Consider the following 24,178-nt stretch of genomic DNA (forward strand, 5'->3'; position numbering starts at 1 on the left):
TGTGAAATGAGAAGGATAATATTTTCTTATGGGGATGTTTTGAAAATTATTTTGCAAATGTAGTGGATGAAATTGTTGCAAGCATCACTGCTCTTTTTCCACTTTAAAGAAGCAGACGGTATTATTTATGTACCAGTTGATAGTCAAATTGTCATCTGGGATGAACTATGTGTATTTATTAGCAGTTATGTGCTTTTTATTACTTAAAGGATCCCCTCCTCCCTTAGATTGCTCAGTTTATGCATTATGTCAATGACTGGGCACCTAAGCAAAGTATCTTAAAAACATTCTGAGCTTCATATTTATGAGCTGCTAATCTGATATCTTTGGTAATTACTCCTTCTTTCTGTTTTAGCTCATGTTTTCTCTGATGTGGTTTTTCACCTCACCTCACTTCACAAGATTGATAGTTCTCCATGTTTCCCTGCTAGAGGTCACCTCTGAGCTGAAGGCAAAACACATCCCATTCTGGCTCCCGTTGACTTTCAAGTCAACTATCAAAGAGTTTATTCCAGACATTGCCTAACCTCAATTTAAAAACTCCACCCTAAAGATTACAGGGAGATATCCTGGGGAGTTGCCATAGTGACTCTAAGAGGTTGGTATTGAGGAGACAAAGCTACTGATAGCAGATTTTTATACTTGATAGGCTTAATTATATAACGTGGTCATGAACCTCTGTGCTTGTGTCATTTAGGTCTGGAAAGAAACTTTCCCCTTCAGGCTCTTCTTTCTCTTATGGTGCCAATCAACGGGCTTCTTGGTAATATGATTCTTTATGCCAGTAGCTCCAGCGTAACCTCAGGTGGTGCTTGTAGTAATGACAGAATCATTACAAAACTAAAGAAGAAAAGGAAAATATATTTCATGGGTGTGATTAAGTTACCATAATGTTCTTGCATATCTAAATTATCCTTGACTTAATAAACTACCTTGCTCCCATAATAGTATTTTAACCTGGCTTTAGAAAGTCATTTTTTTACCCATGTTGATAATTGTTACCAGACTTGGCAGAGTTCATCTCCAGATCATCTTGCTGCAGTGAAATTTACGTATTATGTTTCTGTGTGCAAGAATTTTGTTTTAACTATTAGAAGTGCTTTTACTAAGTAATGTTATTACATGAATTATTACTTTAATAAATTAGTATAACACTTAGGAAGATAGAATTGATTACATTCTAATGATATCCAAATTGACAACGGTCATTTATAGATACGTTTTTCCTTGATTATAAAAGAAATATATATTCATTGGAAAAAACATCAGGAAACTACAGAAAGGAACAAAAAAGAATATTGTCTCTATCTCCTGGGCTAGAGTAATCACTTTAAGATTTTGATGGATATTCTATAAGATGAACACTTTTTGAAGAATACTTACATTGTTTTCTCCAGCACATTTTGTATTTCTAAAAACAGCTACGTCTACAAGAAACCCTGGTGAAATAGGATTCTTTTTTTATTTCTTCTGTCAGAAATTGAATCTAAAGTTCTAGTATCCATATTTTATAGGCTTTATTCAGGATTATAAAAGCTACAAGGAAACTATTTTACCTGTTTCTTCTGCCGCTTTTAAAGAGTTCAGTTCATCCAAAATTATTATCTTCAAAGATAACCAGGTCTAGCACCATATAATTAATGCAAGGCCAAGGGAAATTAAGGATAATCATGTTACAATTTAAATATAAATCTTCATGTGTGCCTAGGAGGAGAAGAAGCTTTTCTGGAGCATGTGAGGGAATGTAAAGGAATCCTAATGGTATCTCAAATTGTTGTCTTCTGATTAAGTGTTTTCAATTATTTTTTGCCTTTTTGTAATATATAGTTTTGCTGTTGTTTGGTTGGTTTAAATTTTACTTGGAATGAGGAGGTAAGTCCATATAACTCTTGGGAAGTTAATCATTTTAGAACTTTCTTTTAATCAATCTTTTCTTTAATCCCCTTTTAGGCAGCCAAGGACAGTTTCCACTCACACAGAACGTAACAGTTGTTGAAGGTGGAACTGCAATTTTGACCTGCAGGGTTGATCAAAATGATAACACCTCCCTCCAGTGGTCAAATCCAGCTCAACAGACTCTGTACTTTGATGACAAGAAAGGTGAATACATTTTCTTTTAAATGTTTTAATCATATTCTAAAATATCCTAATTATAATGAATTTATTTTTCTGAGATGATTCAAATTATTCCTTTTGATTACCAAACTGCTGCTGCTTGTATTTAAACATGTTAAATATTAAATACTTTAGTTTGCAAGTCATAAACACTAAAGATAACCTATGTCAACTTTTTAATAAAATAAACAGTTCTAATTCTGTTTCAAAAATAGTTTTATGCCTTCTCTTAACAATTATCTTCTCTCAAGATACCACATGATTTTTTCTTGTAGATGCCTTTCATATAGATTGAATATTTTTTCCCTCACTCCTGGCAATAGGAGTGTTATTTTTATTAATCTTAGTTAAAATATTTAGAAGACACTTTATGATTTTGGAAAGTTCTGTGCTTTCTCATGAATTCAGTTTGAAAGTAAGAATTATAGAAATGATTCCAATAATAAGTTTAAGTTACTCCATGTTTCCAAAATAAACTGAAATTAAGTGAGAAGCTGTATTTACAAGTTGAGTTGGACTTCAGTGATTAACTGGGCTTTCTAATTGGATGGTAGATTTTGATTAAACATTTTTAGAGAACTAAGGCAATTTGTGTTATATAATTCAAGCAAACAACTAAAAATGTATACTGAATTTCTAAGCCGTCATCCATTGTTATAAACACTGGGAGAAAATGAGTTCATAAACTGTAGTGAAAATATGGAGCTGTTGCTTTAGATAAGTTTAAATTATGTAGGATATAAATATCTGTATAATAGCTATTCAGCATGGTCTTAATTCTGTGGCCTAATTAGTTGACACATAAACTTAACTATGACAGAGAGTTAGGAATGCTAGCATTTGTTGTTCTGGCTAGCTCCCTCCCTTCCTCCGTCCCTCCCTCCCTCCTTCGCTTCCTTCCTTCCTTCTCATTACTCTATGTCGGTACAAAAATTAAAGCTCAGGGATACAGAACTCTGGTGAGAACTGACTTGCTAAACCCAAAGCTTCTCAACCTCAGCTGTATTTTACAATCATTTGAGATGCAATTAAAACACTGATACTGCATATGCCTGAAAGATTCTGTTTGGAAAGCTCCTGAGAACAACTGGCAACGTAATCTGAGATAGAAATAAGAACAGAGCTATGGATAAAGCTGTTAACAGTAGCAGCCACCTGTAGAAGCTGGTGCAATCAGTGACACAGACAACCCTTTCGTTTTCTCTATTGTTCTCCTGAGCAGTTGTCACTTGCACAACACGTACGGGTTACTCTAGGCATGCTAACTCACGCTAAGCTTCTGCACTTAGGCTCTGGCACAATTTAGCACGTTTGTTTGCACGAGATAAGCCTTAGAATTGAGGAGGGCTAGGCAGGTAAATGCAGACAAAAAGACAGTATGGGAAAATCGTGATATGAAATCTTTAAAAAAAAATGCTTTTATTTTCAAACCCTTTCATTTGAGGAACATCACTGTCAAGGATCCCTTCCACTACATCACAAGGAACCAAACCAGGGACTTGTGAAGGAACAAACATGTTAGTTTGCCATTTATGAAAGGTTTCTTTATTCAATACTTTTCGTTATTCTGTTGCAACTGATGATTAGAACCACAATAGAATTAGAAAAAGTCTAATATCAAAAATAGAAACCTGTTATACTATACACACACACACACACACACACAGACTAGCTTTTTACAACATAACTCTAACCCGTTAAGGCAATAAGGAAAGAAAAAATGAAATAAAGCAAATGCATGCTTCAACAATTCATATGATTAGATGTATCTAGTATTTTGTAGCAGTGTAAAGATACAGGGATATTGCTAAATATCCCAGATATAACATGATGGGTTTTTCTCACCATGATTATCCTTCAGAAAAGAGGGGCTTTCTGGAAACAAATTCTTTGCAAATCTAGTATTTTATTTGAAAATAAAAGCATTTTATTTTAAAGATTTCATATCACAATTTTCCCCATACTGTCTTTTTGTCTGCATTTACCTGCCTAGCCCTCCACAATCCTAAGGCTTATCTCGAGCAAACAAACGTGCTAAATTGTGCCAGAGCCTAAGTGCAGAGGCTAAGTGTGAGTTAACGTCACTAGAGTAACCCGTACGTGTTGTGCAAGTGACAACTGCTCAGGAGAACAATAGAGAAAACGAAAGGGTTGTCTGTGTCACTGATTGCACCAGCTTCTACAGGTGGCTGCTACTGTTAACAGCTTTATCCATAGCTCTGTTCTTATTTCTACCTCAGATTACGTTGCCAGTTGTTCTCAGGAGCTTTCCAAACAGAATCTTTCAGGCATATGCAGTATCACAGTGTTTTAATTGCATCTCAAATGATTGTAAAATACAGCTGAGGTTGAGAAGCTTTGGGTTTAGCAGGTCAGTTCTCACCAGAGTTCTGTGCCCCTGAACTTTAATTTTTGTACCGACATAGAGTAATGAGAAGCAAGGAAGGAGGGAGGGAGGGAGGGAGGGAGGGAGAGAGCTAGCCAGAACAACAAAACAGGTGCTTCTCATTGGTATTACTGCTGTCACTAGGAGTCCCAAAAGGCATTCTGAGTAGCCTTTCATGCTCTCTGGAGACCCAGGTCTCTGAGGGTTCTGGCTGTAAGGGCTGAACAAGTATCTCAGGATGGTGGCCCATTGGTTTAACTAGAACTGGAAAAGCCTTTGTTGTTTACTTGGAATTATTAGCGAAACAAAAGCATGCTGTGAGTGGGCAGTTGATGATCAGCTAAAGGAGACTTAAGCGGAACCCCTTTTCCTAGGAATTTCTCTCAAGGAGGTTAAACGTGAATATTCAGGAATTTCTTCACAAGGGAGATAGGTGTCTGGGGGTAATTGGCTAAAGTGAAGCTAATATTGTAATATTTTTTATTCAGGTGAAATAAAGAGGAGGGCAGTGAATTCAGGCTTTTGCTACCTTGAGCACATCTAATGTGATCAGTAGCTTTCCCCATTTACAGCTGGAGAAATTGCGAGTCAAACACTCAAGGAAAATTTGTCCACAGATGTTCAGCGAATGACTGGTAATGAAGGGATTGGAATCCAGGTTGGCCTATGTTAGTTTTAACTAGAATGCCCCTGAGAACAAAGGTGTCCGGGCACCAGGTCACTTTAAATATAACCCAAGTGGCCTCTGCCTTTGATCTTGGCAGCTGCCTTTTAGTTAAAGAGCAGCAGTTATTTTCAAACTGTTGAAGGTGTATATACAGTAAGACAGAGGGATACATTATAGTCAGTACTGCCCAATAGGACTTGCTGTGACAATGGCAATGTGCTATATCTGCAGAACAGTTCTGTAGCCAGCAGTCATGTGTGGATACTTAAGTTAATTTTAAAATAATTAAAAATTTGGTTTTTTAGTCACACTAGCCGTATTTCAAGTACTCAAAAGCCATGTGTGGTTACTATTTTGGAAAGCACAGTTCTAGATGATGACTCACTCTTTAGATGCCAAAATAGACCTTGTCCAATTCCAGCCTTGGCTGTAGAATATGCATTTTCCAACGGAGAAAACCCCAAGTCATCATTAAAATGTATCAAATATTCAATAAATGAAATTGTACTGTTTAAATTTCACAGATTGAATGGCAACATTGTAGCCTAGAGACAGGGAGTCAGATCTGACTTCTAATTCTGTTTCTGACACCAACTGGCAGAGAAATAAAAGGGGCTCATCAATATCCCACCAAATCAGATGTTCTAGTCTTTGGATCAGAATTGCAGTTTTAACAATTTCTCTACTTTGCACCCGAAAACCAGAAATCATTAACCTATGAAGTAGATATTCAATTACAACTCCATTTCATTTCTGCATAGTTTTTGTATGAAGACTTTTTCTATAACACTTAAGAAACTGCAAATCTAAATAGAAAATAAAAATCAAGAGGAAAATTTACAGGTTCTTATGGGTCAGGGGGACCTAGAGCAAATGTAGCCACTTGTTATGGCCCTCTTCTCTTTCTTTTTACACAAATTTTACCGTATCTGTTATAAATAGTAGGTAAGCACTTGGGATAGAGTGGGTATAGGGAGGCAGGGAGAGTAGGGAGTCGAGTTCACTGAAACACCACATGAATGCTGTGTGGTATTTGGCAATAGAAATTTTTAAAAAATCAATTAGGCCATTGTGTTTGTTTCTCTGCAGGTGTGGGAAAAAACAATTGAAGTAGTACAATCTGATCACTTAATGCTCAGGAAAAAACACTTCAATTCCTTCCTATTATTGACAGAAAATACTTTGTACAAACATCTCCAGGAGTGCATAGTCTATGCATTTAACAGACGTATCTCTGTGTGCTTGTATGTGTTTTTGTATAAAAATGTAAAATACATAACGTTTTGTGATACTACTACTTTATAGTAGTTTTGCTTTTTTGCATTATGCTTCAATGATTCTCAAGAATTTCTTGAAGGAAATTTTATTCCTGAAGGAATGAAAATAAAATTTTATTAAGGGCATAGCCAAAAAAAAAAAAAACCCACTGGTGTTAATTATCCAATTATTCTGCTGATAATTTTACATTAATACTGGGGATGATGGGAGAGGAGGAACATGAATAACGTGTCCTAGGACAAGCAGTGATAAAGAGAAGAAAAATGAGGTGAACCTGAAATGGAGGTACAAGTTCTCTTGGCTCCATGCCAGCCAGTGCCACCTGACAGTTTCTTTCTCCACAACTAGTTTCAATCAGTGTGACAGCCTTTAAAATAGTAAAGATTAACTCAGTAAAGCAGGTGTTAAAGTGGTCAATATTACCCTTCTTTTTGCTTTCTTAAAAATAATAATAAATAAATCATGTATAAGTTACACTAAAGACGTGAAATAAGTGATGACAACTTACTCAATACTCTATAATTTTTAAATAACTTCAACATGGTTACCTTTTCTCATTGTGATTCACAACAACCCTGTATGGTTTGTATTCCCATTTTGTATATGAAGAAACCGAGGTTTGCAGGTTTGAATGACTTGAGTAGTAAGTGACAAAATGATGATGAGACCCGAGTTTTCTTAAGACAAGCCTAATTCACTTCATGCTGTATCATTCTGATAAGGACTTCATTTTATTGCTTTTTGGATTTTTGTTGTTTTTTACATTTCTTGTGGAAAGTATCACTTCTTTTCAGTCTTTACTCCAAAGTCGCCGTCTCAATGATAGATCTCCTGAACACATCTCATATTTTAATAATTTCATTTTTATTGTAACAACAGATTTGCTAGCAAATGCATCCATATTAAATGAGTAGGAATCAGGTTCCCATTAGGAAATAAATGATACACTCGAGTTAATGAAGTATGAACACACTATTTACAGGTGTACAGGCATAATTAAGGAAACATGTCAAGATAATGCAGCACCCAGGAGCCAGCAGCAGTGGGAAACCATCCTTGCCTCTGAAAGGGTGACAGAGGGAACTAAAGCTAAGTTTTGGAAGAAGACTTCTGATTAGAAGCTGAGACTGGTTAGGAAGAAGGATGTGTGGAAATATGTAAATTGACTTCTTTTTCCTCTCACCTTTTGATCTCTTATCAATGACTTCCATGGGCTGAGCCCAAATGGAAACCATAGGTCAAGGAATCCTAGGTAGTTTAGTCTCCCAGGGCAAAGAGCAGGGAAGATAATGGATCTGGAATGATAAGCAGAAAGTAACCAGCACAACTTACCAAGCATAAATAGATATTTCTCCCTGTCCAATTTTCAGTAAAGATAATTTCTATCAAAAACCTTGTGTCACTCTATGTTCACAACTACCTTCCATTGAATTGCTTCTTTTTGGGAGAAATAAGTTGCAACAATGCAGCACCTTTCCAAAACACATTACTTTTTTTCAATGTTATATTCCTCAAATTTAACATATATGTTAAACTGTGTGCTATTAGATTTCCTAAAGAAATAACTTGCTTTCACTTAATCTGCTAATGATAAAGCCATTATTGTAAATTCTCACTAAGCATAAGCAAAATTTTCAGTTGTACATTATATGATTACTACCTTTATCTCTTTATGCTAGTTTAAAGTCCAGCAACTTTAGGAAAAACATAAAGATAATCATGTACACTATAAACTATATTCATTATGTGGTATCTATAACAGTGTCAGGATTTGGAACTTTGACATTCAAAGCTACAAATATGTGTCTGAACATGATCAGCAAATTTTAGTGTTTGAACATTTTAGAATTCAGCATAACTTGCATACTTGATATTATATTTTAGAGAGGCTAGGTTTCACTAATATTACTACTTTTTACAATATTTTTTGTATTTTTTTTTGGCCTTTCTGCGCAGCCTGTGGGATCTTAGTTCCCGGACCAGGGATTGAATTCACTCCCTCGGCAGTGAAAGTGCGGAGTCCTAACCACTGGACCGCCAGGGAATTCCCTGTAATGTTTTAATTTAAAAATAAAAACAAAATTTATTGCAAATAAATCAAATACCTCTGTGAAAATGACCAAATTCTTGAATTAAGTCCTTTTAGTTATTGCACATTGCTGTTCACTAGTGTTTTTTTTTTTTTTTAGCAAAACCACATAAAGAGAAAAGTTATTTCTATAACACGGAGCTATTTTATTCTACTTTCTGATCATTAACTTATATATTTATTCAGTCTTTCATTCAGTAAATATTTGCTGACCATCTACTGTGTGATAGACACTGCACCAGGTGGTTTGCAGTTATTGTAGCTCATTGATTTTTGAGGAGTCTATTCTGTGTTGAATAGAGCTACTTGAAAGACAGCTTGTCCTGATTAAAATTTGATTTCTTTTATCTTCCAATCATATATGTCTCTGGATACATATTTTATAAATATGTTTGTATGTTGGTAAGACATACAGAGTCAGCATATAATCAGCAATTATTTCAATGATTTTAAGCCATCTGGAAAATACCACTTTTTATGGTCATGGCAGTAGAAGTGGGATGATGGCTAGAGTCAGACTGGGTCGATGGTCAACACCATTGTGCCATCTATTTCCATCTCCCAAAACAATAAAAAAAAAAAAAGTAAGCAATGACCAACCAGCTTCTGGGTAATTGCCTTGATAGCTTTTGTGATATTTCATATCCTCAGTTTTGGGAATTATTAGTCATTAAAGATAACAGGCGTCACTAAGTAAATGTTCTTAATATATAAATATCTAAGCATATTTGATATTTAAAAGATTTCCAAGTCACAATTTCAGTTCAATTCTGTGAATATTAGTGAAATATTGCTCACAATTTCAGTTCAATTCTGTGAATATTAGTGAAATATTGCTATGTCCCAGGAATTATGCTGGGCATTGGGGCCACTAAAATAAATCAAACATGAATTTTGCCCTTAAGTGGCAAGTTGTCATATATCATCTATACATTGGAATGGTGGAGGGTATAGAGGAACAGTATTGGATCAAGCATTTTACAGGTAGATAAATGTAATTCTACTTGTTGCATAATAAGCCTCATTGTAGAGGATACAACATGCCCAAATAATTGATAAAAATATCCTACATGAATCTAGGAAAAAACCTGACTTGAAAATATACATGACCATAATGCAGAAACTAACACACCATTGTAAAGCAATCATATTCCAATAAAGATGTTAAAAAAAAAAAAAAAAGAAAATATACATGACCGAAAACATACCTTTTTTGATAAAATTATTTTTTAAAGAAACAATTGTAAATAAACTATTATGTGCTATTTGTCTAATATATGAAGTAACAGTGTACTGTACAGGGACCTGATTTCCTTGTGACATACTGATATGGTCTCTATGTTGAATAACCTTTTAATCAGGATCAGCAGAGAGACCGTGGAGAATTTAAGATATTCTAACATTTTTTAAGTAAGTTTCAAAATAGCATTAGCATTATAGGTCCTTAGTAAGTATAAGAAAATCTTAACAGTATCAAAAAATACTGTCTATAATGTATAAGTTTAATTCTATTTAAAATTACGTAATTTTGATTCATACCAATATAATTCTATTTTAGATAAAACAGTGTTTAAAGTTTTACTATTTAATTTTTTAGTGCGTTTTTCCCATTTTGTATTTTTTTTAATATTTTACGTCAGACTTTGAGAGAGTCATATCCCCCTATGGTGAATCTATATTGTAGAAATGGTGCTATTTTTTTTGTTTGAAGCTGATGAAAACTTAGCCCTAGAACACTGACATAAATGTCATTCTACTCCAAAACTTAGAGTCCACTGCATTTCTCTGTTCTAGTTTTAAATTCCCAGGAGAGAAATGAATTGGTTCAGCTTATGCTAGATGCCTCTACTGTGCTTTAAGATATAACTAAGGGTGCGTGGCCACTGAGTCCAGCAATCACTATAATTTACATCCTCTACATTCGACGAAAGCCCCGCTCAATAGGCTCAAATATAGAATCTAGGCAGAATATTCTTCTGTCTTGATAGAATATGTTTTATGAAAATAATTGTAGCATTAAGTACAAAATGAATAAGAAACCTCATTTAAATATTATTACTTGGGTACCCCTAATAAGTGCAGCCTCTCTTTAATCCCAAGGAGTTTTTTTTATAAGTAACTGGGATATATTGGTCTAAGTACCAAAAAGGAGGAATAAAAACACATATGGTCATTCATGAATGGTAATACTAATTAAAATACTATTAAACTATTAATTTATTATGGTTAAAAATTTAATGAGTATGATTTTTTCAATTCACTTGGTTTTCTTCAATTATTTTAGTTATTTCCTATATTTATAAATATTGAGTGTTTCTCTTCCTCCATGCCTCTTCAGGTGACATTTATCCACTATTCAGACAAAATAATACAATTTAGAAATACCTTTTCCTGAATAAATATTTTTAATGTGTTGTTTTATATTGTGTGAGCATGAAGAGTTATAAATTACTCTGCTTTCCTTAATTTATTATTTCTTTAGCCCCAGCAGGCTCTTGTGAGTGATCCTTGGAAACAGCAGTAAATGAGCATTTTGTAGCACTGTGAAATGTAGGAGGCAGTGTTATTTTAGTACTGAAGTGTGGGTGTTTGTAAGAATTAAGTCTTCTGGTTTTATGACTATTTATGTTGAGACTAGTAGGTGGACTCAAGTACAAATGGGAAATGGGGTAGTGGGAATGCTGAGTGATTCGTCTGTAATATTCACTTTAACATTTTAGAAAGAATGGTTGTAGTTTAGAAAGAAGGATAGTAGTATGAATATAGATGTAACATGTTGTGTTTGGACTCTCAAAACCCTTTCATATATGTATAGCCCACCTGTTTTTTAATGCTGAAAATTGCATGGTGTGAGATTGAATGGGCTATTTCCTAAATCTTGAATTATGATAAAAATATCTTCTAGGGACCAGTAACTGTGTTCTCCTATGGAGATGACAATTGGTTATTAGTCGCTTATTTCTTTGTAACTTAAAATCCTACCTCATAAACATTTGCAAACATTATAGATTGGTTGGTTGGTTGAGGTTTACAGGCTTGATAGGGCAGCTGCATTTGGATCCCAGTTTCACTATGGATTTGTATGTGGTCTTGAAACAACCTTGACCAATTACATAAACCAATCTCAGTTCCAGCTTGTAGGCCTCTTGAGGCCAATGGGTTGTAAAGGGCCACCTACTGCTATGTCCAGGTGTACAGGCTGAAACTCTTCTCAGAGTTTGTTTTGTGTTTTTTGAAATGTTTGAAAATTGATACTGCAACATCAAACAAAATAAAAAGAAAAACAAAGGTCTGCCATTGAAGTCTTAAGCAGTTTCTATCTAACAGGAAGTTGAGATCTTTAATACTACCTTTAGCCTGAAAGTGGCTGTGAATGGGTAAATACCTGAAATAGACCTTTTAGTTGCTGGAACATAAAGCAGAGACCCTGTATTTAAATGGTAATATTTAGCTTCACCATTTCCTAGGTGCTGTAACTATGTTGAAGGTGAAATGCAATGAAGGTTTCTAATTTGGAGGCTGAGTTGCTACCCTCAAGGCTTTGGGGAAAAGAATGCAAGTTAGGATGAGAGAATTTAGGAGGAAAAATAAAGTTCACTCCCTGCCCTTCTTGCCTCACTTCTGTTTAAATTTTTTTTTTTATTGAAGTATAGTTGATTTACAATATTATATTAGTTTCAGGTGTACAATGTAGTGATTCAGTATTTTTATAGATTATACTCCATTTAAAGTTATAGAATATTGGCTATATTCCCTGTACTGTACAATATGTCCTTGTAGCTTATTTATTTTACGCATAATAGTTTGTGCCTCTGCCTCACTTCTTTTTATGTTGAGTGTGAGTTCCTATGGTGTGAGATTTTCATAAAGAGATGTTAAGGCTCTCTCACGTGAAGAGCTACCACTGAGTCCACGTGACAAAGAGTGGCACAGAGCAGGAATGAAAACCAGTCATGGTGCCCCAGCACTGGCTGACTGAACTGATTTCTTTGCCCGCTTCTATATACTGATTGGTTATCTAGCAAATCAAAATGCACATTTCTATTTTGTTTATTACCTCCTTACTAGTTCTAATCGTGTTGTTTTTTTTTTTTATAAATTTATTTATTTATTTATTTATTTTTGGCTGTGTTGGGTCTTTCATTTCTGTGCAAGGGCTTTCTCTAGTTGCGGCGAGCGGGGGCCGCTCTTCATCGCGGTGCGCGGGCCTCTCACTATCGCGGCCTCTCTTGTTGCGGAGCACAGGCTCCAGACGCGCAGGCTCAGTAGTTGTGGCTCACGGGCCCAGCTGCTCCGCGGCACGTGGGATCTTCCCAGACCAGGGCTCGAACCCGTGTCCCCTGCATTGGCAGGCAGATTCTCAACCACTGCGCCACCAGGGAAGCCCTCTCATAGTGTTTCGAACTTCTTTGGGGGTTTCTCATTGTACTAGCCTGCACTGTCTACAAATAACTGTGCTTCTGCCTTTTCAATAGCTACAACTCTACTTTTGTTTCTCTCCTTAGCATATCAGCTATAGTATACATCCTTTTAAAATTAGAGAAATAAAAGAAAAAGAATCAGTACTTGAACAGCTATGGGAAAGGAGGCTTTGGGTATAGAGGGGTGAAAGGAAGATAAAAATGATTTTAGCAGCTAAGATGTGATGTGATGATAACCTGGACCAAAAAGAGAGCTAAGGAAATAGAAAGAATATATTTGAAAGGTATTCAAACAAGGAATTGACTAGGCTTGGTCAACCAAAAATTAATTTCTAGTCTTCAAACCAGGAGCAAAGGAGTCTAATTTTGAGTAGCCACACAATTGATTATATTATTAGTCTACCACCATCTATTTATGTCAGAGGAGTTGTGACAAAGAAAATTAATTGTAATTCTTAGTTTCTAAGGGATTCTAAGATTATAGATTCAAAATAAATTAATATATATCCATTTACTATATCTTTACAGTTTGATACTGCAGGTACCTTAAGAGTAATTAAGATTCAGCCATTCATTCAATAACACTTACTGAGCTGCTTTTTGCCAGGAGTTGTTGTAGGCTTTTTGAATACAGCAGTGGACAAAACAGGCAAAACTCCGCCCTTGTGCAACTTACTTTCAAGTAGGAGGAAAATGACCATAAGTAAAATAATTAAGTACATATGTATTGATAGTTTGTCCAAGGGTGATGAATTCTATGAAGAAAAACATTTACAAAAAGGAAGAGAGGAAGTGCCGTTTTAAATAAGGTATGAGGGAAAGCCTCATTAAGGAAGTGACATTGAAGCAAACACCCAAAAAAGAATAAAGAGCTAGACATGCAACTGTCTCTGGGGACAGAGAGCAAAGCACAGGAGTGGCCTGAAATGGATGCTCTCTGGGTATGTTTGAAGAAGAGCTCAGCCAGTGTGTGCAGATCAGAGTGAAAGCATGGAAGAGAAGAGATGAGGGCAGAAAGATAAGCATGTGGTGAGTGTGAGCAAGTGGGACCTTGTCGGCCATTGAAGGATTCTGGCTTTTTCTCTGATTAAAATGAGAAACCATTGGAGGGTGCTGAGCAGAGCTGTGAGGTGATCTTATGAACATTTTAACAGTATCACTCTGGCTATTATGGGGAGTACAGACTGTGGTTGGTGATGGGGGATGGGATCAGAAGTGAAGAGACCAGTTAGGAAACTATTGCAAATAAACCAGGCAAAAGATGAAGCTCGTTTGGACCAGAAAGATCGCAATGAACATGATGAAAATAAGTGGACTTCTGTGTGTATTTTGCAAGTATTTTGACTAGCTGATGGCCACAATGTGGGGTAGAAGAGTAAAAGAGTCATGTATGCCGTCAAGGCTTTTGGTTTGAACACCTAAAGTAATGAATTTGAAAAGGAGATGGGCAAGATTGCAGGGGCTGGGGGTACTGACTATTTTGGGGTAGGTTCTGATTTGGCCTTGTTACATTTGTGCTTATTTGTGCTACACATAGGAGAGGTTATATAATAAGCAATTGGGCATGTGAGTCTGGAATCCAGGGACTGATTCAAGTTGAAGATCTTAAACATAGAGTAGGTATGTGCCATCAGACTGGATGAGTGGTCTAGGGAAGAGTGGTCCAAGAAATGAACCCTGGAATCCACCACTAACAACAGGTTAAGGAGGTGAGAAGGAAACAGCATTTGAATCATGAATTTAAATACTCTTTTCGGGCTTCCCTGGTGGCGCAGTGGTTGAGAGTCTGCCTGCCAATGCAGGGGACACGGGTTCGAGCCCTGGTCTGGGAGGATCCCACATGCCGCGGAGCAACTGGGCCCGTGAGCCACAATTACTGAGCCTGCACGTCTGGAGCTTGTGCTCCGCAACAAGAGAGGCCATGATAGTGAGAGGCCCGTGCACCGCGATGAAGAGTGGCCCCCGCTTGCCACAACTAGAGAAAGCCCTCACACAGAAACGAGGACCCAACACAGCCATAAATAAATAAAATAAATAAAATAAATAAATAAATAAATAAATACTCTTTTCTTTTTTTTTTTTTTAAGTTTACAAAACAACTTTCCGTATATTATGGCATTTGGCCTATGGAATAATTCTGAAAAGCATGTAGTGATAGAACTGAAAGTTGGTCAATATTTTCTCTGCAATTTAATATTTGCGAACATTCCAACTTTCATTTGTTTCCTTTGATGCTTATGTACATTATCATACATATCCAGAAAATAAATTTGATGCTCTTGTGGTTCTCTGCATACACCATGTTTCTTCACACTTATAAGTGTTTTACATAAGGTTCTTTATCCTAAGTGTGCCCTTCCCTGTCTTATTCACCCTCAAAATCTTGTATAGCCAGGCAAGAAAACTTTGTCCTCTTTCCTAAGGAGACATCAAGGTTAGGGAGAGGAGCTTCAGACATCAGTGACCCTGCTAGGGAAATGGCATCTACCAGAAGGCCATGGGAGTGGCAGGAGATTAATCCCACGTTTGCCCTGGCCATCCACGGAAGCTTCTAAGAACACCTCCAACTTATTATGGGAATGAACCATCCACTTCCTACTCTTCTGTTAAGTTTTCTTCTATCACTGAAGAAAACAAAGTGTGAACAAGAACAACCATAGCAAAGCAAAATATTCCCTAAATCCTAATCTTCCCTTAGCCTAATCCAGTTTTCCTACAGGAACTAGAAAGGAGAGCTGTTTGTTTTTGTTGCATGCAGAGGAAGTTAGGGTGTGCTTCTTGCAACTTTCAGAGCAAGGTTCCAGGTGGGGAGCTACAGTAGTGACCACAACAAACTAACCTCTTTCATGGAGCCCAGTTAGTACTTCTCAAATACTCTGTGGGGAGGGCCATTTATTTTCCCTAAATCAAGCACAAGTCATACGTTTGTAAAGTACAATAAAAATGGATTATTATAAAATGAAATAGTAAAACACACATAATGAAAGTCCAAACTTTTTATTATTACATTTCATAAACATAGCATATGAAAACAGAATTATAAATTGTATGTATGCATTAAGTAAGGGTGTATTGGGACTAGTACAGAGAATTACTATTATACTTGTAATTTTTTTTGTTACTCTGTAATCAACACAAAACAAAAAGTTATGAAATAAATAGTAATTGTTCATGTTAACAACCTATGTGCACACTTTGAGTGAACATCATATATATCAGTTATTTAAATATTTTAATGTGACATGTGCTTCCTTATTATTATTATTACCTAATCTTGGATTGACTATAGCATTTTTTGCAGGGAATAATGTATAATCTAAACTATTTCCATGCTTTATACTAATAGTAGTCAGAGTAGAGAAATGAATCTCAGACAATATGTTGGCAGGAATGGAAGAAGAGATTTTGAAGCAATTTCAGCAGTCTTAAGATAGTCATTTTAAACTTTTATCCAAAATGAGACAAATTTTGCTGTATTTTCAAAATTCATCATCAATTCTTTATTAGCAGCCAGTTCCAGTATTTATCCTGTAAATTTATAGTTAACTACATTTTTGATAAAAGATATTGCTTCAGGATCTATGATACCTATATGTGGATCATTTTTGTTGGAATATACAATTCAAAATATCTTATTAATATTGTAAGATAGTCTGTGATAACTTTTTTGCAAATGAGCAATATCAAGAGTATTATCATATTTTACTGATAATTATACTTAATTTATTGGTCATGTCATAAATAATTGTAGAAAATCTGTTCTTTTAAGCTTCTAACTTTTGCTTTGCCCTTTGACCTTACCTGCCATTGCAAAACATGTTACATTTCTTCCTTGTTAGTATTAAGATGATCAAAACGCCAAATATATTAGACAAATAAAGAAGGCTGGCTGTCTAACTCACATATATAAAATTTGGGAATGGGCTGGTTTCTTATCTTGCAGAAACAAGAGCTTTTGTGTTGTTCAAACATTCTCGACAGAAGTTCTCACATCTATAACTTTTGTGTCTCAGTGTGCAGTAGAGTTGCTTATAATCGACTTCTATCTTATCATATAAAAAAGAGAATAAGTTTGCATTTAATGCATTAGCTTTAACATAATTCACAAATTTTACCACACTTCTAAGAAAGCTGGTATTCAGCTGATTTTTTTAATTGTGTAGCAAGACTTGTTTTTTTTGTTTTTGTTTTTGTTTTTAATGAAAGAAGGAGTACATTAGTTCACGGTCTGCATTAGCTCCTTAATCACAGTGCTCCAAAATGTTTCTCTGCCATTGTAGCTTGCCAGTCTACTTCTACAGAAAACTTAAGCCACAAAACAAATTTGTTGACAGAGATCACACACTTGGAGGTCGTGGCAATGTCAAATTGCTGTAGAAGTTTCTAAGCGTTTATTCTCAGCTTCTGTAGTTATCTCTTTGCTGTTAAGTAATAAACAGTTTGTAACTGGCACTTTGAGAAGCACTGTTGTGTATGAAATGGAGATAACATCTACTTTGCAGAGGTGTGGTTAGGATTACCAATAATCTTGGAATAGTGCCTATCAAACAGTAGGCATTTGATTTAAAAGAACTATTAAATTGCATTATACAATATACTCCATTTTAAGCAAACCTGCAGTTGCAGAAAGGGGTAAATAAAATGCTTTATCTGAACTTAAAAATGTGAATAGTCTTATGGAGAAATGCATTTGTCTATCTATGCCTATGCGTCTTCATGTAGATATACAGAGATATGGATAAATTATTATAAGTGTCTCCTGTAAGAAAAACTAACAAACTGCTAGAGAATGGTGACAGCATAGGCAGAGTAATTGTATCAAATTAGAGAGATCAGAAGAAACTCAAAATAGAAGATGGATTTTAGGACTGGCTTAAAAAGGTGGCAGAACAAGTTGCTGCAGTTTAAGACAGCGCTGAAAGCTTTCTATGCATTTTGCTGTTACACTCCTCTCCTGCCACATTTTTCTCCAGGTAGGATATACTGGGGAAATCGTGGATAGTCTATTTTAGCTGAGAGTGTTTGAAAAACATTAACTCATAGAGTACTCACAATGGAGGTATTGTTATGTGCATTTTATTTATAAAGATACTGAAGCAGAGACAAGTTCAGTAACTTGCTTAAATTTGAAATGTGGGCAGTGGTACAAGAACATAATCCTAGGCAGTGTGACCTCAGTTACAGTCTGTGCTACCCACAGGTTCCTGGGGAATAAGTGGGAGCTGAGAATGGAAAGGTTAGAGTGAATTTACACAGGGAAAATAATGGGCAGGGAGTGTTTCCAACACAACTCAAGGTAGGCTCACGGTACACAAGGTAAGCTCTGACAGGTGGCTGAGAGAAGGAGGTATAACTGTCCTGTGCGCTGGGAGGGTCAAGCTGGCACTGCCGTGCATGAGGAAGCAGAGCTACAAGCGGAGTGGTGGGGAACTAAGAATGAAAGCAGGGTGGAGTCTCATTTCCTGCCTTGCTTAGGTCTAAAAAGTATATGAAGGTAAAAAATTGTAAGTTTAAATTGTTTGAAGTGCCTAAAATCATCCTTGAATGTGAGAAGCTAGACTATCTGAGGAACGAGCAGCTCTGCATCCCTCATGTCACATTTCCGCTCTGGGGTATTTGCTTGCTGAGTGGGTATTTGCTTCCCATGTGGAGCAAGGCCAAGTAATTCAATTGAGAGGCAGTTAAGGACCCGAACCAGGAAGCAGGAAAGGAAAAGAAAATGCAACTGTGAGAAACACTGAGAACTTTGAATTTATACTGGCAATTAACTGGCCAAATATATAATTTAAGGGGAGTCATGGGCGAGAGACAATAATAATCAATGATAACTTAGGTCTCAAACTTCTGTGTATGTGATGCCCTAAACAGAAATAGGGACTTTAGGAGAAGATGAACGTGAGGAGAAAGAGTTAAATTGATGAAAATAGGGAGAATAATGAATGTTTTTGAAAACTTTTAAAAGAAAGAGTAATTTGTATTGAAAATTATGATTTGCATACATAAATGTATTTTTTTTTAAATAAATTTATTTATTTATTTATTTTTTGGCTGTGTTGGGTCTTCGTTGCTGCGCGCGGGCTTTCTCTAGTTGCGGCGAGCGGGGGCTACTCTTCGTTGTGGTGCGCTGGCTTCTCATTGCGGTGGCTTCTCTTGTTGCAGAGCACGGGCTCTAGACGCTTGGGCTTCAGTAGTTGTGGCTCGCGGGCTCTAGAGCGCAGGCTCAAAAGTTGTGGTGCACGGGCTGAGTTGCTCTGCGGCACCTGGAATCTTCCCGGACCAGGGCTCGAACCTGTGTCCCCTGCACTGGCAGGCGGATTCTTAACCACGGTGCCACCAGGGAAGCCCTGAATGTATTATTATATAAACTGAAGTATTCTTGGTTTGGGTGTTTAAGAACAATATAAAACTAATAATCATTTAAAGTGAAATTACCATGAGAATACGTGGTAAAATCACAGCAGAAAACACACGGCACAATCAAAAGCTTCAAGTTAAGAGGATTTAATAATGAAAGTACTATTATAAAAGTGTAAGGCTTAAGGCAACCAACAAAAGGCCAATGACTCAGGGACCAAAAATGAGAAGCTAGTACTATCCCTAAGCCTGAAATGGCATGAGACCTTAACCGTAACCAAAACGTGCAGCCAGTACCAGAGCCAAAGGAAATGCCCTACTCCTCCCCTGCAGTCTCCTGCCATTGCCTTTCTTTGTCTAAACCTAACTCGAAACCTGAGCACGGAGGTTGAGGACTGAGTGCTGGGGAAATGCGTTCCAGAGGGGTCAGCTGCTCGGGCTAGAGTACAAAAGATGAAAATGGTGAAATCAGACACAACCACAATAAGTAATAAAATCATTCACTGAGTAATCTTAAAAAGGATTATCTGTAGGATTTGTAATATATATTTCATTAAGGTTTATTAAATGAACTTTATCTTTTTTAAAGTCACTATCTGCAGTTACTTTGAAGTGCTAGGTCAGGTATTAAAGCTTATTTTCAATGCTATAAATGCTTTTTTAGATGTTTTCTTTACTGGCAAGAAAAGTGCATTAAATTCAAATAATTTAGAGTATTAACTATTTTAATTAATAATCGCTGTGTTTCACAATCCTAGTAATATATCTTTGGAAGTAAAATAATAAAGCTAAGAGATTAGTTTTGTAATTGTATCAAGACAGTATAATTACTGACCTTTGTATTATCACATACTTTTATAAAAAAATCAGCATAATTAAAAAAAACTCATTCTGATATGACTCATTTATTATAAATTTTCCAAGTACATTATCAATCACTTGGAACATTATACAGTATTAATGAGTTAGTCATGGCATATGTGTAATTATTGGCAAGGCTGACTCTTAACTTTTTGTGTAAAGTTGCCCCATGTACTATTTCATGAACCAATACATTTAGAATTATTACTTTTCACTTTACTTCTGTTAAAATAATGACACATCGCACGTTCACATTTTACTCATTAAAATAACAGTAATGAAATTAATGGTCTTCCTGATTGTAGGTTTTTTATAGTTTTTTTCTAAATACTCTTTGTATCACTTATTCTTTCATGGTTAGCATACATGCATAGAATAGGGATTGTTTTTATTGGCGGAAATTGTTAAGGGAAAGTGTGAAATACTTCCTCTTTCTCTTCGTTGCAAGATTAAAAGAGTCCCCCTACAGTTACCAAATGATAGTGGAGAAATGAAGGATGGGGGCAGAGAAGAATAAATACTTCTATTTGAATTGAACCATGGGGAATTTCTGGAAGATTTACAACCATATTGGCTCATTGATTACTCAGACGGCAGAAGGATACTCTCAGTGTGTGCTCCTTTATTCTAATGAAAAAGACTATTAACCCACCTCAAAATGTATACTGAAAGTTTTATTTTTGTTAAATGGAGAGCTCTGTTTAACCTGTTTGGAGAATTGGAGCTCTACTTGAAAATGAGCAACCACTTTTAAAGAAGTATCACTGCAATTACAAATAAAGTGGAAGTTAGAATTGAGATAGTGTTGTTATATTCTGATTGCAAGATAAATGTAGTCAGGAACTGTTGAGTTCTTGTGGTCCAGAGATTATGCAGAAAATTATAATTTCACTAAGTTACCCCAGTTGACCCCAAAATGGAAGGTCACATAAGCAGGCTAGAAACTGCTTCAAGGATTCTGAAAAGCACCATTAATACTGCCTCTTTCAATGACCTTAAAGTGAGAGTATTAAGGAAATCATAGCAGGTTTCATTGAGATCATTCTCTTTATTGAATAAAATTGAACATTTAAGTAAATGAATGATCATTTTTGGACAACCTAATATGAAAATATATGACCATAAAAACTTGATAGCCCTCCAGCAGTGCTTGTGGAAATTGCAATCTCTTACAAATGTTATAGTGGCTGGTAACTCAGTAGAAAATTATAATGGCTGTCTAAATTCTAGGACATTTCATTTCTAGAACATTTCATAAAATATGCATTTTTATTACTTTTTCAGGTGGATGTAATGTATATATACTGCATTGTGTAGTGGGCTATGTAGATTCATAGAAATACTATATTTTCTCTAGAATCAACTACTTCGACCAGAAAATTATAAAACTCTTTAGAAATTCAAGTGATTCTCAGTAAATTAAGCACTGGGGAGATTATTTTATTTATAGAAAGTTTAATTATTTTCAACCCATTCTATCACTTTAGAAATTCATTTTTTTTTTTTTTTTTTTTTTATTGTAAAGGAGTCAGTCCAGAGGCTACTAAAGGGACAGTTGATCAGAGAGGTTCACTTGAAATGCTTCACAAAGAAAGTCTTCCTGAGGCTTATTTTAATATAAGTGTTTAGAAAGAATAGTGAATGCTTTTGTGCTGTATTTCTTCAAATACATTTAACCATATAAAGAAATCTCTATACATTTCTACTGGGAAATTTTATAGCATTTAAGCACTAACCATCTATAAAAGTTCTACTTTATTAAGAAAACAAAAGACTAAAAATAGTGTTATATAATAACAGTAATAATAATAGTAATAATAGTAATAATAGTGTAATAGTGCTATGCTTGTCAAAGATATCTTAAAGGCAAAATATCATGGATTTAGTATTTATTTACACTTTTGCATTTGACTCTGTTTAGAATAAGAAAATTTTATTATATACTCACAAACCTTTTAATGTTCATAAATGTTATACTACTTGTCCTTAAGAATCGTAAGTCTAGGAAAAGCAGGCTAAACAAATACTACCTATATGCAAATCAAAGATTTCCATGGGGCTTTTAATTGGTTAGAGTTTTTAATTACATGGCTTTAAGAAAACTGGCTCTCACACAGCCAAAAAATATACAAGTTAAAAATCATCAATTAATGTGATGGACTTGGGTATAAACAGAAAAATCCACTTTCTGCTTCTTAATCACATTTCATATTGTGGCTTTGTGTTATTTTAAAATATTAGAGTTTTCTTTCCGAATCACTCTGTGTTCGCCAAGTAAATATTTTTCTGGGGATAATGATATGTAATTTTTCTCATCAATACTTATTCCTTGTTCAGTCCTATGATCTGTGTCCTGAGTTTGGCTTGTAGTTCCAGCCCCTGAAGCAATAGAACGTGATGAATCTACTAGACACAGGGAGAAGAATGCTTACAATAGTGGCCTCATTTGCAGGGTTGGATACTACTTGCTCAGTTCTCCCCATTCCTTTTAGGGGAAAAGAAGGTTGGCCTTGGGTGGATAGTAGTGGAATTAACATTCACAGACGATTTCTGTATATCACACACAGTATTGAGTTTTCACAAACAGCAGCTTATTTTTAATCTCCTCAACTTGAGAATACAGAGACCCAGAGAAGTTAAGTAAGTTGTTAATAGTGACAGAACTCATAACTGGCACAGCTGAAATCTAACCATATTAGCCAAAAGATTAAAACGAGCTAGTTGGATATGCATGTAATGGGTGTGTGTGTGTGAGTGTTCTAGCACACAAGAATGATATGTGTGAATGTGTAAATCACAGGTGTGATGGCCTCTTGATCCCACGGAGATGATGCAAATTAAAATTAAAGACATATTTAACTCCCTCAAACCTGCAGTGGACCAAAAAAAAAAGAAAAGAAAAAGAGAAAAGAAAAGCTTTACTCTGCCTACAGCCGTAGTAGTTTTCTTAGAATTGCTTTTTCTTTTTTCCTCATATACTTGTGATTAATGTGTTGATAGACATTTTGATAGCTTTTAAAAAGCTACACTTTAAAATTTGAAATGTGTAAGAGGTAGCTACTATAAGAACAGTTTCTGCTTCATTTTTTTTCCCCTGACTTGTTGGCCTTATCCTGTTAATCATTGTTTACTCTGAGCTGTAGGGAAATAATCAAAGATTGCCTAAAGTAGAGATCACAGGGGCATTGTTCATTTTGGAAACTTCAAGAAGCTGTGCCAGGTACTGTGAACCTGTAGGCAAAGCAGAGCCACAAAAACTCTTAAGTGTGAATTCTGAATGAATTTTGCTTTCCCTGTATATCAAGTGTCTTTTAGAGAATTGTAATGTGTTTTGTTTGTTTTGATTGCTGTTTTTTTCTAAGAAACCTCATGTACTTTATCTTTTACTACTTTTCTTAGTAAAGGAACTTGCAGTTTGATTCCTGAGGGGAATTGTAGAGACCTTGTTTGTAGATACAGCAAGTATCATATATATATATAGACTCCTTGCTTACAAAAGACAGAGTATAGACTGATTTTAATACAGCGTATTCTCTCTGGCATCAAATTCTAACTAGTGAATTTTCCCTTTAATTAGGTCTTTCCATGTTATTCCTTTTATTTCTACTGAATGTCATCATATTTCTAGTTAAATCCTGGCTATAAAGCACTGCATGTGTTTGAAAACCCTCAATGAAGAAAATATTTCCCTAGTACTCTCATACAGGCAGATATTTTAAATGTCATAATTGCCTACAAATTGTCATTCTGAAAAAAAGAGTTTTAGTTTTGAGATGCCAAATGGAATCAAAATGATGTTATTGACTTGTAATGAAGGGACTGAAGCACACTGATAGTATCTGACCTTTTATCATCACTTATTTAAAAAGCTCTCAGGGGAAAAAGAAAACTCCCTTTAAAGAGAGTAGTACCTTGCTAGTGAAGTGCATTTTGTCCTAGAGTAATGAGCTGAGAATAGTCAAAGGAAAAATCCCAGAAGGCATGATTGTAAAAATGACCATTTGCCA

General features: G+C 35.5%; 1 protein-coding gene across 1 annotated transcript in view; it reads left to right on the forward strand.

The window, feature by feature from the left end:
• The window catches only part of CADM2 (cell adhesion molecule 2), a 243,622-nt gene that overhangs the window by 3,900 nt on the left and 215,544 nt on the right, over positions 1–24,178 (forward strand). Inside the window, exon 2 of the mRNA XM_061192976.1 lies at positions 1,949–2,100. Within this exon, the coding sequence (XP_061048959.1) occupies positions 1,949–2,100 (152 nt within the window). The remainder of the gene's footprint in view (positions 1–1,948; positions 2,101–24,178) is intronic.

Source organism: Eubalaena glacialis, chromosome 6, assembly GCF_028564815.1.
Source record: "Eubalaena glacialis isolate mEubGla1 chromosome 6, mEubGla1.1.hap2.+ XY, whole genome shotgun sequence".
NCBI classification, from domain to species: domain Eukaryota; kingdom Metazoa; phylum Chordata; class Mammalia; order Artiodactyla; family Balaenidae; genus Eubalaena; species Eubalaena glacialis.